The sequence below is a fragment of the Nannospalax galili genome, unplaced genomic scaffold, assembly GCF_000622305.1.
Source record: "Nannospalax galili isolate Female #2095 unplaced genomic scaffold, S.galili_v1.0 scaffold492, whole genome shotgun sequence".
Taxonomy (NCBI): Eukaryota; Metazoa; Chordata; class Mammalia; order Rodentia; family Spalacidae; genus Nannospalax; species Nannospalax galili.
Window position 1 is genome coordinate 804,349 of NW_008332217.1, and position 15,652 is coordinate 820,000.

Consider the following 15,652-nt stretch of genomic DNA (forward strand, 5'->3'; position numbering starts at 1 on the left):
TAAATTTTATCTATCTTTTTTATTTTATGTATATGCATGTAGGTAAGTGCACCTGTGTTGTGCAATGCCCACAGAGGTCAGAAGAGGCTGTTGGATCCCCTGGGACTGGAGTTACGGACAGTTGTTAGCTGCCATGTGGGTGCTGGGATTTGAACCCGGGTCTTCTGCTACAACAGCCAGTGTTCTTAACTGCTGAGCCATCTGTCCTGATATTTTTGATCTGTGTTTGGTTGAATCTGCAGATCCAGGGGGTCGACTGTTCCTGTGGAACAGTGCTGATGCAGGGTTCAGGTGAGGAGGATCCCACTTCAGGTTGAGAAGACACAGGGAGGGAGAAATAGTGCTCACTGGGAGATACGCCACAGGTGAGTGAGACAGAGGTCTACCTGGGACTGATGCTGGAGCCCCCATCTGGTGGTCCCAGTTCTGGGGTCTCCTACAGGCACTAACAGAAAAATGGAGAAGGGTTCTTGTAGTTAGGAAGAGCAGAAGCTTGGTGGGTGAATCTGTGACTTGCTCAGGAGGGAAAGGACAGAGGACGGCCCAGGTGGTAGCCAAGGGTGTGGCCCTGTGTCTGGGTCTGTGAAAGTGGCCGATGAGATGAGCTTCCCTCAGCCTCTCTTCTCCTTACGTTGTAGAAACTGGGGAACCACTCTGCATTAGAAAGAGGCTGAGATCGCCAACCTTGCACATCAGTTGGGAACCCGCATGTGTAGGGCACCCACACATGAGCTGGCTTACATCTGCTCTTAGTAAACTCTACACCGCTACATAACTGGGACTTCTGCAGGACTGTGGGAACATGGTGCCTCCAGAGCCCCAAATGTCACCAGGGGACTAGGCCACTCACCTAGCTCCACGTCCTGGTCATCTGTGAGCACCAGAATGATGTTGGGCCGGATGTTCCTGCGGTCCCTCTGGAAGCGGCCCTTCAGGCGGGGATGGGACAGGAAGGCCGAGCTCCCCGCCAGCAGGGAGAGGAGTGCAGTGGACAGCAGCCACAGCGGCAGGCTGGGGGGCGCCATGGGCGCGGCTTGCTGGTCCCTCGCTTCTTCCCAGATGTGCAGGCTGAGGCGGCGTCTTGCGGATGGAGTTCCTTCCCCTCTTCCCTCAGTATCTGAAGGAGGAAAGGGAATGGAGGGTCAGCACTAACATCACAACTGCCGTCAGCGTGGCTGGCACACTGGCTTGCATCAGTGTGGGCAAGGGCAGCATCGCCCATGGGCTGGGGCAGTGAAACCTCAGCAGGCAGCTAAGCTGGAGAAGTGTTTTCAGTGGGTTTGGGGGCAGACTGGCAGCACAGCTGTTCACAGGGACTCCCCGGGAAACAGTGAAGAGCCCCTAACAGACAAGAGCCTGGTTCTGAGTGACCTACTCAACTCAAAAGACAAACCTGCCCAGAGACAAGAGGAGGGGCAGCCCACAGCAGGGGACATGCCACCAGCACCACTGCATGAGGCAGCGAGTAGGATGGTCCAGCGCCAGCAGCAGGTGATCTGGGGTACTTGGCTGCTTTGGGCTGTGTGGCTTAGACTCTCCTCTCTGGGCTTGGCTTTGCCATGACCCGGGCCAGGCCCTAATCCTCAGATCCCGCAGCTGGGCAAGAATTCCTGTCAGTTTGGAATTGTTCAGGGAGAGGAACTGTTGCATTCCACACTGGCCTCAGTTGCCCTTGACTCCAGGTCAGACTGGATCTCAGCAAAGGGAGGTAAAAGAGGTAAGGATGGGGCCTCCACTCCGGGGGGGGGGCGTGGAGGGGATGGAGTCAGGACAAGCCACATGGCTGTGATCTTGAAGGAGTCTGCCTGTTCGCCGTGGGGCGGAAAGACCCAGTCACGACCCCAGAGCCCTGTCCAGGGCCCTCAGTAGGTCCCTGGTCCACAGGGTTGTGCTGTCTTAGTCACGGCTGCCTGGGGATTGTAAGAGTGCCCGGGGGTCCGCTCCCATTCCCATCTGCCCTCCACCCTGAGGGCAGCTGGAGGGAACTTCCTAAAATGACAAGCAGGGCCCTGACTAGGTTCAGAGCAATGCAGGTGATAGTTCTACCCAGGGACCTTTGCACTTGCTTTAAACAACAAAAGAAAAATCACTGAGTTTTTGTCCCCTCAGTGTTTGTATGATGGGCTGTTTCCTCTCCGTCAAGGTTAGACACTAATGTCTGCTCCTCAGACAGGCCCAAGCTGGTCCCCTAGCCAAGCAGATACCCCAGCTCTGGACACTCTGTATTTGACTTCCTTCAGTCACTACTACAACTTAAAATGATCTTTATTTAGTCCCTCCCCCACTGGGGGCTGGAGAGATGGTTCAGAGATTAAGAGCATGTACTGCATATCCAGAGGACCAGAGTTTAGTCCCAGCACCCACATCAGGCAGCTCACAATGCCTGTAACTCCAGTTCCAGGAGGATCTGATGCCACTGGTCTGGGTCGTCACCTGCACTCTCTCACACACAGGCACTTAATTAAAAATAATACAAACAAACCACCCTATTGTGGTGGTGGCCTCATGAGAGCAGAGATGGGCTTGTGTTGGTCACAGCTCTGTCCCCAGCACCTTACTCAGGAACTAGAGGAGAAGAGATTCTGAGGTCTGAGTTCTGCAGAGCCGTCTACCTTATTCCTTGGGTCTACGTAGCTCAGAGGCCTAGGTACCCACACCCTTTCCCAGTGTCTGGGGGGGTCCCCAAGGCAGAGCTGGCTACTCTGGTTCTCTGGGTGGGTGCTGTTCACCCTCTCCGTCTCTCTGCACTATGTGGTACCTGTTAGTCTCTGTAGACTGTCACTTGCAGGTCAGAAGGTGGGTGGGTAATCAGCTATTTTTCCTCCTCTCTCCCCACCTCCTTGTTCCCCACCTACAATATGCAATAGCTCTCTAGTGCCTTCCTCTCTCCATCTGTGGCCACAGATCCTGCGGGGGCCCTTCTGGGTGTTCCTTCCTCCTGCCTCCAAGTTGGAGGCAGCCACAGGTCTCCCTGGGCACGCCCCTCCCTGGGTGCTGCTAGATGAGCCTTTCTGACCTCTGACAACTATGCCTGTGGGCACTTCACCCACTGTGCTGGGTACCCTAGCTCCCACCCAGGTGTCATGTGAAGCTGATTGGGACAGTGCTTCCCTTGAGCATCCCCCTCTCCCTTAGGGGGACCAAGAGTGGCATAGGGTACCTCCTCCCAGCCCTAGTCCAGCCTGCAACAGAACAGCTCCATAGAGAGCTGGGGTGGGAACTGCATCACCAGGCTGCTGAGGACACAGTGAGAGAAGTCTGCCTTGGGTACTGAGGATGGCACACAGAGGGCAGATACTGGCTTCCCTGGCCCCCTGCCCTGCTAAAACACTCGTCTCCCAGCAGCCAGAGCCACCACAATGACCTTTCTGAGCTCCTGAGCCATAGTTTGGAGTCCTTGTCACTCATTTAACACTGCCGTGCCTCAGTTTCACCATCTGCCAACTGGGAGTGAGGGATAAAACAGGTAATCCAGAGGCAGAGGCAGAGCTGGCATACTGCAGTGTGAGTCATTTTTGGGTAGGGACCACCCTCCTGCAGAGCCTCCTCGGTCCCTACCACCATCCCTGACACTGGCTCTCCCTTTCTCCCCATGTTACAGCGAGAAAACTGAGGCTCACACGCTGTCTCCAGAGGCACCCAGAGAAGACAGCAGATGGCAGCTGAACCCTGTGCTCCTCAGTGCCTGGTGCCCCTTCTCACCCGGAAACTCTGTCCCCCAACTTCTTCCACCCAAAAGCTGAGGATGACCTTGAACTCCTGATGCCCTGACTCTACTTCCTGAGTGCTAGGACTACAGGTGTGCACCACCATGGTTTATGCTGTGCTGGCGATCGAACCCAGGGCTTTGTGCATGCAAGGCAAGCTCTTTACCAACGGAACCATATCCCATTCCATGAACTTCATTTCTTTCTTTCTTTCTTTCTTTCTTTCTTTCTTTCTTTCTTTCTTTCTTTCTTTCTTTCTGTTACTTATTAAAAATTAATTTTATTTTTTGTGTATGAGTGCTTTGCTTGCATGTATGTAAGTGCATCTGTGTCACGCAATGTCTGCAGAGGCCAGAGGAGAGTGTAGGATTCCTTGGAACTGGACTTATAGATAGTTGTTAGCTGTCATGTGGGTGCTGGGAACTAAACCCAGGTCCTCTGCAACAGCAGCGAGTGCTCTTAACTGCTGGGCCATCTCTCCAGCCCTGACCATAAGCTCCTTCAAATAGCTTCATTTTACTAGGCATGATAGTGCACATCTTTAATCCCAGCACTTGGGAGGCAGAGGCAGGTCAGCTCTCTGTGAGAGCAAGGCCAGGCTGGTCTACATAGCGAGTTCCAGGCCAGTTGGGGCTACAGGGACACCTTGTCTCACAAAAGGGCCTAATTTTAAAGGAAGAATACAAGACAGGTGAGGTTTATGTAATCTCAGTGCTCAGGAGGCTGAGGCAGGAGAATTGAAAATTTGAGGCCTGTCTGGGGTATAGAGTGAGACTCTGAATCGGTATCAACCACAAAATAAAAGAAAAACACAAATACACGTTCCTGAAACAGAAAATTCACTCCCCAACAGGACTGGAAAGCAGGTACCCCTTCCTGTCACTGTAAAGCGCGAAGGGTTGACCATGGCCCTGTGCACTGGTAATCCCACGTGGACTCTGGTCCGATTGCTCACCCTCTGGTACTCTGCTCTCCCGGATTAGGACTCTGGCTGGTGTTGGGAAAAGCCAACACACCCTGGTGCCATTGTATGAAACAGGAGAGGACCCCGACCATGGTACTGGCCCCTCAGTGGTCAGAGTCAGTCCCCACACATGCTCTTTAAGTTACACATCCACCAATCGAAACAGTCCTAGAGAATTCCCATGGGCTTTCCGGTCAGGACTCATGCCCCGAGGTTCCAGATTGCGAGGTCTGCTCATGAAGGTTCTTTGAAGGTATTGGCCGGTCTAGTCGGCAAATCTGCCCAGTAACATCATACCCACCCTAGGGATGAGGGAACAGGAACATTGGGAGCCAAAATCACCTTCCCATGACTGCAACTGCAGGGCAGACAGGGTTTGATTCAAACCCAGACCATCTGGATTTGACTGGCACGACAGAAGCTCCTAGAAGCAGATCTAGGTGGCTCCTACCCTCCGTTTCCTCTACTGAAAGGCAGCAGGTGGACAGGTGTTGTCCAAGGCCTCTCTGGCTCTGTGTGTGGTACAAGGGTCTAGGGGGCTGGGATGCCATCAGCTCCAGTCCTGGCTCTGGTCTCAAGGAGCCCTTTCTCCCTCCAGATGGAGTCCCGGCTCTGCAACCCAGGGCTGCAGCATGAGAGGGGGTAATTATCTATCAAGCCATCCCAGGGCCTATTTTTGATGAATTCCCTCAGCTCAGGCTCCTCTTGGCCCCATGCCAGCTTCTTGCTGGATGATGAAGAAATCAATTAACAATGACACAAGAGAGCCTGCTTGCCCCCCTCCCCCCACCTTCTTGGTAAAAAGATTCAAAGTGGCTGCACCGGGTGCCTCTGTGAATCAGTGGCCTGTCACCAAACATCCTGTCTGCACCATGGACACCGTCTCTCTCACCAGCTCATCTCAAAGTCCGCACAGCCCCTTTTCTTCTCCCAGGGCCTTCTCATAGACCTAGCAAAATGTCTCCGGAGACACCTAAGAGTCCCAGAGTGTAGGAGTCATCACACTCCGGATCCATGCATCAGTCTGCAGAGGGTCACTACTGGTGTGGTTGCAGACCCCCGTCCTGCTCAGCCCAGCTGTGGGAACACCTGGGGTCTCATCCCCAAATGGGCTGATCTCCTCTGAGGATCCCCAAGTCACAGGCACAGCAGAGCAGGAAGGCAATGCAACAGACAAGCTGGGAGAGGAAGAAAGTTCTGAGCAGAGGAGGGTGTGGCTAGTGGGACACTCCCACAGGGGTGGAGGAAAGGAACTGCAGGGTGCTCAGAGACACACGAGCTGGGGCCAGAGCCCTTCCACAGACCTGGGACCTCCTGAACATGAAGTTGGGTGCTGGGTGAGAGGACAGCTCCACCAGGATGGTGACAACATCCTGGAGGGTCCCCCAGCTTCTACTCTGATGTTCTCTCATCAAGCAGCCAGAAGGATTCAAATCAAACAACAGCTAGAGCCTGTCTCCTTACTGAGAAGCCATCAACACTCCATCCCATTTAAGGCAAAACCCTAAAGCCCCCTTGGGTCACCAAGACCCTACAGGATCCACCGTTGGTCCTCTGCCCATTTCCCCATCCTCTCTCCCTCCCACACCTGGTCTCTGGCACACTCCAGGCATGTCCCCACCCCAGGGCCTTTGTACCTGCTGTTCATTCATGTATCTTCCCAGCAGGCCCCTTCCTTACCTCCTCCTGATCTTTGCTCACATTCCACCTTTGCTGAAACCGAAACCCCAGCATCCCCAGGAGCACTAGCCACCTCTGCCAGTTAGTTACGCTGCCTGTTCCCTTGCAGTCTCCCAACCAGAACACCACCTCCCTGAAGGCACAGATCTCTGTTGACTTTATGCCAACACCTGTTTGCCACCGAATAGACACGCAAGACACTTCCTGACTTAGCAGAGAACATTCTCCCTACCACCTCCTCCTGACAGCCCCCACCGGCCCGGAGGCCCCTGTGCCTCCCATTCCATCATACACAAGGACCCAGGTGGAGTCTGTGAGCACCTTTAGTCTCCAGCTCCAGTGACTGGGCCAAAGGTAGACATGGTGCAGGTCGGGTCAATGAGAGAGAGGGAGTCTGGGAGATCACAGAGCCCTACTCTGAGTGCTGAGGGAGGTGAATGTGGTGATGAACGCTGCTGATTGGATGGGGCCCAAGAGGAGGGTGGTGATAATGGGTAGGACCATGGTGTACCTTGTAGCCAGGCACAGGTCAGTCAGTCAGGGCTGTGCTTAGGAAGGGGACACACCCCCTAAGAAAGGCACCGCCTCCCAAAGAGTAATGAAGGATAACTAAACTCCACTGGTGCTTGTGTCAGCCCTGTACAGTCCTAAGCACCTGCCCCAAGTTAACTCAGTCATCCATACAACTCTGAGTTGAGATGCCCTGACGAGGAAGCTGAGCAGGATGGGGTCTAGAATCTGCCACGTCGCACGGTTTGCAGCTGCATTCTCTCCCTGGCTCCCGAGGGGCTCCTGAGAATGGACCACAACAGTGGGCTCTGTGCTGTCCGGGTGGCCTTGGTCAAGGGGATGCCAGTGTAGGAGAAGAGGGGCTGGGTATTCCTGAGGCCCCCATCCCCAGCAGGTCTCTGGGAATTAAGCTCCATGGCTCTAGAGAGAGCCATAGCTCTGCAGTGCCTTCTCCCCTCTCTGGCCCCAGAAAGCTAACATTCATTTTCTTACTTAGGGCTCTGGAATAAGGAGCAACCAAGCACAGCACCCTGACATTCTGCCTTAGGGCCTGCTCCCACGCTCCCTTGGAAATCATGAACAATATCAGGGCCTGAGGCTTAGCATGTTGTATGAACAGGAAGAAGAAAGAGAAATTGCTGACAGGCAGTCAGGGAAGGCTTCCTGGAAGAGAGTTAGTGGAGTCAAGTTTGAGTCACTCAATAGGCTCCAAGTCCTGGGACCTACAGGACCATCTCCCAGGTCCCCTTCCTAGGTTCAAGACTTAGATACCTCGGTGCCTGTTCCTGGATTCTGTCTGGGGACAGAGGACCAAGCCAAACCTCAAGCAGGACAGAAGACAAGAGAAGGGCCCTTCTGAGGGGCGGGGAGGAAGGTCAGCTCTCAAGACAAGCTGCCATCTGGAATGGCAACTCAGACATAAAGAACAGAGTGCAAAGTGTACTGGAAGCTCCAGTGGGGTGACAGCCGTCTGCAAAACCATCGAGATAACAGAATATTCTAGAAGGCTCTGTGTGCCAGGTGCAGTTCTCAGTAATGGACAGACAATGTGGAAATGAAGTTCCTGTCCTCAGGGCCCTGACATTCTAGCAAGCTGATGCATCAGAAGTGGCTGAGCTTCTGGGAAAGTGACAGAGACAGGAGAGGGGGCAAGACCTATGAACGGTCACAGTGGGCACGCAGAGAGAGTCTGGAAGCATCCAGACTATCTGCATGTCAAGGAAGCAGATGGTCTAGAGGCTGTGGAACCCAGATGTCCACATACCTGTTCATCTGTTTTGTGCCTCTGGCTGTTTCCCGGATCAGTGATAACAACTCCAGCCCAAAATCTCTGCTCCACACTGGAGGAGGCCAACAGGGAACGCCCTGGGTGGAGTGGGGTGTGATCTGGAGCCAGCTGTTTGTGTTTGGCCCACTGGATGTTGGGCAGTGTGTAATTTTTTATGGCCTCAGTATCTTTATCTGTAAAGTGGGGGCGCTGACAGAATTCACTTTATAGAGCTGTGAGGATGCAATGACTCAGGACTTGAGGAGCTTTTGGAAACCAATCAGTACACAAGTGCCTAATCAATGTTGGCTGGTGGTGCTTTGGGTCACCCAGCATTGTCTCCAACTACTTCATGTAATAGCACTCAGTTTTCATTTTAGGGTCCTTTTCTTCCCGTCTTTTGCCCATAATATTTAAGCCCAGCAACAGAGGTCTAAGGATAGACCATGAGATCAAGACTTGAGCCAGGAGCTAGAGAGATGGCTCAGTGGTTAGAAGCACTGGTTGCTCTTCCAGAGGACCCAGGACTGGATCACAGCACACACATGGCAGCTGACAATCATCCTTAATTCCAGTTCCTGGGGACCCAATGCTTTCTTCTGGCCTCTGTGGGTGTTGCACGAAACAGGTGCACTTATATACATGTAGGCAAAACACGCATACACATGAAATAAAAATAAAATTTTAAAAAGACCCGAGCCAATCAGAATGCAGGACAAGGAGTCTGTGTTTCCTAAGTGGCAGGCTGGGTGTAAGCCATTCCAGGGAGAGGAGAGGCCCTGGCACTATCTGGTCACATGTGGCGTGGAGAAGGAAGCCAACACGAAGAAGCCAGTTCTGGGAGATGGTGTGGACTCTGTGACATCTGCAGGCTGAACCCAGCTAAGCCTGAGGAGGAAGGCTAACTTCTGGTTCTTTCTTTCAGGCTCAATGAATTCCTTTCTCCTTCAGCTGTGAGCTGTTGTCTTTTTTTTAGGTCAGCTTCCTCACCAGCTCCTCTGGGACAAGAGTCAAACTCCCTTTCCTTCTTAGGTCACTCTGAGTTGCCTTTTCTGTCATTTGCAACCACGTGAACCCAGGAGGCAGGCCAGCAGGAGGCACAGAGGACCCAGGCAGTTCCAGAGCAAGTCCCACTTCCGGGAACAGCTAGACCCCACAGCAGAATCTGCCAGCCACTGCCCGGTGCCTGTCATGTCACCCTACCCCACTGTGGCACCACGGGCCACTTGTTCCCCCTTATCCTTGCCAACCCACAGCAGGCTATGCGGACAAGCGGAGGGGATGTGGGTGTTTGGAAATCCTGGCTGTGATTCTGGCCTCAGTTTCCACATCTGCCAAGGCAAATGTGTTCCTGGATTCATGAGGTCTCTTTCCACTGCTGCCTTATCCTGTGAACCTTTCCTCAGGAGTTTCATTCTGTGGGGTCGTCTTTCCATGCGGGCAGGGGCCTCCTCTTCCTTCTTTGTTTTGTTTTTATTGTTTTTGAGACAGGGTCTGTCTGTAGCCCCAGCTGGCCTGGAACTTGCTATGTAGACCAGGCTGGTCTCGATCTCACAGAGATCTGCTGCCTGTGCCTGGCCAAGGGCTGGGATTAAAGCCGTGCATCACTAAGCCCGGATCGCCTCTTTCTTCTTTATTCCCATAGCCCCTGGCATAGCCATACTGCTAATTGTTCCAGCTCCTTAACACACATTTGCTGAGCACCTACTATGTGCTAGGCCTTATTCTAGGTTTTAGGAATTGGGAGTGAAGGGCAGTACTTCATGGATCAGACACCAAAGTAAGTTCCATGGCAGATGAGGTAGTAACTTCAGGAGGTCAGGCAGGGAGGGGGCTGCCAGTGCTGGGTGTGTCTCCAATCTTAAACTATGTGGAAGACGGGGGGGACAGGATGCAGAGCTCAGAAGAAGGTAAAACAATGGCGTGAAGACATTTAGGGGAACAGCTATAACTACCCTAAGGTAGGCCATGCCTGGGTGTCTTAGGAGCACAAAGAGGGTAAGAATGGCTGGCTGAGTACAGCGAAGGCGTCTGGAGGGTTTGTGCCCCAGACCTAGGATCCAGCATAGATTTTTTTTTGTATATATAAGTGGGTGTTGTGTCTGCATATAGCTATGTGTTTACATGTGGGTGGGCACACATGTGGGCATGAAGGTCTTCCTTAATCACTCCCCACTTTATTTACTGAGGCAGGGTCTCCAGCTGAACCTGGAGTTCACCGATTTGGCTGAACTAGGATGGCTAGCCAGCCTGCACCCAGCCTTGAGCATCCCCTGTCTGTGACACTCCAGCAATGGGTTTACAGGTGGGCTGCCACACCTCAACACCGCCCCATCTGTGGGTGCTGGGGATCTGAACTCAGGTCTTCATATTTCTGTGGCTAGTGCTTTATCCACTGAACCATCTCCCAAGTCCATGGTGTCTGATCTGTCTGGCTATGGCTGGCAAGGCTCCAGGGCTGTGACTTGGATTATCCGATGGCTGCTGAGAGAGCCTTCGTGTCTGGCCTCAGGGTAGGTTCCAGTGAGGGCTCCAAAAACCAGCGTCCAGAAATGCATGTGGAGCTGCCTGCTCTTGTCCATGGTCCTGTGGACTCCTGCCATGCACTCTCTGGGCATATGTGATGTAGTCCAGCCCACCCCAGGGACCCACCTCTCCATGGAGGAATGTCGTGGTCATAGTACAGATGAATGCATGGCTCTTGTGGGTCTTCTCAAAAGCACATAGGCCCAGCCAGGCAAGCGGAGAGCCCACAGGCTATGCCCCCAGTGTTGCTGCCCATCCTGTCTACCAAGGTCAAAGAGGGTGCCACGCTTATTCAGGAGATTCCCCAGAGCCTCAGCAAGTCTGGGTGACCTGAAGGCCCCTCCCCTGGCTCTCCTTTTCTTCTTACATGACCCAGAAGGATGAAAGCCATGATAACAGCATCAAGAAAGCAAGAAGGGATGGCCCTGAGTGTGAGTTACCCAGCAACCTGTCCTCTGTAATTTTTATTTGTTGAGGTAAAGTCTCATGCATGCCTGGCTGGCCTTGTGCTTTCTATGTAGGCAAGGATGACATTGAAATCCTGATACTCCTGCCTCTGCCTCCTGAGTACTGGGATTATAGGCATGTAGCATCACATCCAGTGTATACAGTGGTAGGGATTGAACACAGGGCTTCATGAAAGCTAGGCAAGCACTCTACCAACCCAGCTATAGCCCCAGTCCTTGTTTGTCTGTTTTCTAAGTATCTCACTGTGCAGTCCTGTCTAGCCTGAAACTCCCTATGTAGACCAGGTTGGTCTCAACCCTGCAGTGATCATCCTGCCTCCATCTCCCAAGTACTGGGATAGCGGGCAACAGGCCAGCTCCCCTCCAGTTCTGACAGTGCACTTTCCTACTTACTTCTGGGAAATTAGAAATCTCCCTTTTATCTGAAGTTCGAAAAACATGAATTTCTTCCCACTTATCTTGTTTTGAATGCCCACTCCTTGTTTATGAGCAGAACATACTCAGAAAAGTGCACACAAGTGTGGGATGTGAGTTGGGTGATGGTTCTGATGTCTTTAGCTCTTCTGGATGCTAATGTGAGAAATTACTGAGCTCACGGGTCAGCCCCGGAGCCCTCTGTGTTCAGGTCCAAGGTGACCATCTCACGTCTGGGGCAGGAGGAGGAAGGAGGGCTGGAGACAAGATGGGGCTGGCCTCAGGGGTGGGGACAGGCCTGGGAGGGTACAGCAGTGGCTGTCTCCTAACCCACCAGGATGGGGCTGAGCCATATGGCTCTCCTGCTTGGTCAAGAAGCAACTGGAAGTTTCTGTGAGACAGTAGTTCTAAGCCAGGGGCTTCTGAAGGGCGGCACGGATGACCCTCACCCTGTGCACTCAGCCTTGAGCATCAGGCTCTTTGGGTTCTGCTGCCTGCTTTTCTACGCTTTATTTTTCAAAGACAAGGTCTCACTATATAGCCCTGGTTGGCCTGGAACTCACAATGTAGACCAGGCTGGCCTTGAATGCACAAAGATCTGTCTGCCTCTGCCTCTGGAGTGCTGGGATTAAAGGCATGCGTCAACACACCCAGTTGACCTGCTTTTCTTATTACATGAATATTTATAAAGGAAAGTCCATCCCTTTGGAGGGAAGAAGCTGATAAGCCCCAGTTGGCCCATATTTTCAGGCCCCTCGCTCTAAAAGTGGGTCCCGCTCAGGCTGCTCTGTGCATTTCACAACCTGCACTACTATTTCCAGCTGCTAGTCAACAGAGCAGGGTAGCCCTGACTCCAGGTATGACAGTCCAAGCATCTCAAGCCAGCGCCACATGTGGCCTAGGGGCAAAAGAGCCGCCAGGGGAACGCTGCTGCAGCAGGTGCATGTAACACTGAGACCAGGACTCCACAGCACCGTGGTCACGTTCCTACCTGCTGAGGTCCTGGGGCACGCCAGAAGCCATCTTGACCCAGTCAGTGAGACAGGGTCGCAGGGTCTTTAGACTGCCCTGGGGCTTGCGTCATAAGAAGTCTGGGTAATGGCTGCTCACCTTTGGAAAAAGACACCTGACTACAGTGGCCTTTTCCATCATTGGGGACCTGTCATAATCCTCCAAGAACAAAGTGGAATGAAAGTAGGGATCGGAGAGATGGCTCAGAGAGCAACCTGCTCTTCCAGAGAAATCAAGTTCTATCCAGCACCCACTCTGGCCTGCTCACAGGCCTCAAGCCTCCATGGGCATTGCACTCACATGCACACACCATCCCCTACACAAAATTAAAATTAAATTAAATTTTTTTTTTAAAAAAAAGAAGGAATCTAGATGTAGGGATCAGAGAGGGCAGGGCCCAGAGCACACTGAGGCCAGAGAAAACTCCAATAAGCAAAATAGGCTCCCCTGGAGCTTGGATGAGGAGCTACCCATGAACCTTCAAAGCCATTAGGCCTTTCCTGGGCACCCACTATGTACGCGTTAGCCACTGTGTGGGAGACAGCGGAAAACTAAAGAAGGGAGAAGAATTTTGACTTGTTCTGTGAGCTTTGGAGGGAGTTGGATCCTGAGGCTAGAGAGTCAATCAGAGGCGGCCTCCAGGGGACACTGAGGAAGGTGAGAAGTTGGCTGTATTTTACTCACTACAGCTATCTCCCCAGCCTGGCATCTCTCCCTCCCTCCCTCCCTCCCTCCCTCTCATGGTTCTGGGGTTTGAACCTAGGGCTTTGGGTGTGTTAGGCATTGTTCATGAAATGCTGTCTAAGCAAAAGACAAAGGACAAAGCCAGCGAGGTGGCTCAGTGTGTAAAGCACAGGCCACAAAAAACGTTGATTGGAGTTCTGGTCCCAGTACCCATATAAAAGTAGGAGAAACCTGGCCTCCACAAAGTTGTCCTCTGACCTCCACACATGCATCTTGGAAAGTACCACCCCCTTCAAACCCACATCTCTCATACATAAACACTAATAATAAAGTTTTTTTAAAAAATTAAAAAGTGGCTGGGTGTGGTGGCGCACGCCTTTAATCCCAGCACTCAGGAGGCAGAGGCAGGCGGATCTCTGTGAGCTCGAGGCCAGCCTGGTCTACATAGTGAGTTCCAGGACAGCTGTCTCAAAAAGACCAATAAATAAATAAATAAATAAAAAGCATGTGGAGCACCCGGGAGGCAGAGGCTGGCAGAGCTCCGTGAATACATAGTAAGTTCCAGGACAGCTGGGGCTGCAGGGAGACACTGTCTCAAAGAAGAAGAAGAAGAAAAAAAGCATGTGAAAAGGCCCTGTGATGGAATTAAGCAGAAAACCTACCTGGTATGACAGAAGCAGAGTGGGAGGTGGGCACACCTGAGGGTGGACACCCATGGACCCCGGCCCACGCCTTGTGGGCAGCCACACCTGCTGTCCTTCCTGGGTGTTTAGGGGAAGCAGGAATCAGATCTAGAAGTTCCCACCTCTGTTCTTTGTTCTTTTGTTTCAGCTGAGGACAAAAGCTTTCTTGGCAGGAGTTACAAAGTTATTTCTGTAAAAGGCCTTGGGCCAAAAGCAATAAAGTCCAACTTGAACAGAGTCGTTATTCACGCCTAATTGTGGGCTGGTGCTCAGTGGGGACTGCCACAGGCAGGCCTGACCTGCTCAGCCTCTCACCCCATTTCTGAACCCCACACTCCCCTAGCCCTGTGTACACTCTACAGAACACAGATTTCTGTTTCTAGACACCATAGTTTACTTCAGGAAGAGCATCCAAGGCTACCAAAATATTCTGACTGCCCAGGATTAATAACCCAGTCATTTCCTCTACCCTATGCCCAGCCGGGCACACCGTTCTCAACCATCATAAACAGCCCGACTTCTGTTTTTCTCAGAAGCTGGGACCCACCAGTGGGGCCTCTCTGAAGCCCCTCTGACCAACTAACCCCCTAGAGCAGGGGCCAATAGAGGGTATTTGAACCCCACTTCCTGCCCAGTGCCTTGTGGGCTAATGAGCAGCAGAAGTAGGCTTGCTGCCCAGGGAGGAGGCTGTGGATCCTGTGGGCTGGGACAGTTCCTGATGGCCTGTGAAGGGTCAACCTTGGTGTCACCAAGATTGGGGCTGGAAGAAAGGGTTACAGTGGGCAGCCCACGTCCATAGCCCATGGGACAAGGAGAGGATGAATCTAGGGTGTTCAGCGGGTCCCTCCTTATCGGAGGTAGCCCCCTTAAGGCTAGCTCTTCCTGCCAGGAGTCTGTGGCAGGTCTTTATTTTCCAGAACAGTACACTTAGGATAAGGCGGTGGAGCAGAGATGCGGGGAGTTGGCTTTGTTCCAGAGAGATGGGTTCCCAGATACCAGCAGCATCTGGCTATGGGAGAGGAAAAGCTTCATTTGGTTGATCGTGGTGGTGTACGCCTTTAATCCCAGCTCTTGGGGGGCAAAGACAGGAGGTCTCTGTGAGTTCAAGGCCAGCCAGGTCTACATAGTGAGTTTCAGGTTAGCCAGTGTACAGTGAGACTCTGCCTCAAAAAAAAAAAAAAAAAAAAATCCTTCATTTAAGATGCTCCACCTAGGCTGGGGCCAGACAGACGTATAATTTTTCCTGTCTGTCCAGCATCTGCTTCCTTTTTTTTTGGAAAACAGCACCCCAACTTCCCTTAAACGATGTGCGCCCCTGCCAACAGTGGATCACGTGACCAAAGCTGGCCAATCAGACCCTCCCTGAGCCCAAACAGGACAGGGCAGGAACCACTGCAGGGGTGAACGCCCCCCCCCCCCCCCCCCCCCCCCCCCCCCCCAAAAACAGGACATGATCGATTGAGAGCAGAATTCTTTACCCACTACTATTTAGTTTATTCCAAAAGGCAGAAACAGATGGAGAACTTCCAGAGTCCTTCTACGAAGCGAGCATCACCCTAATATCAAAACCAGGTACAGAAACAATGAGGAAAAATACTTCTAGACCCATATTTTTATTCAACGTTGATGCAAAAATTCTCATCAAAATTCTCCCAAGCCGCATACAACCACACATCAGAAAGATCATCCGCCATGATCAAATTGCATTCATTGATCGGAGGCAGGGACGGCTGGATAAT

At 52.4% G+C, this 15,652-nt stretch overlaps 1 protein-coding gene across 7 annotated transcripts in view; it reads right to left on the reverse strand.

The window, feature by feature from the left end:
* Sulf2 (sulfatase 2) overlaps positions 1-15,652 on the reverse strand; it is a 108,761-nt gene that overhangs the window by 80,423 nt on the left and 12,686 nt on the right. For all 7 annotated transcript variants that reach the window (XM_017796725.2, XM_017796724.2, XM_029560806.1 and 4 more), the window contains one exon: positions 851-1,117. In XM_017796725.2, the coding sequence (XP_017652214.1) occupies positions 851-1,025 (175 nt within the window). In that variant the 5' untranslated portion in view covers positions 1,026-1,117. Of the gene's footprint in view, positions 1-850; positions 1,118-15,652 lie in introns of those variants that run through there.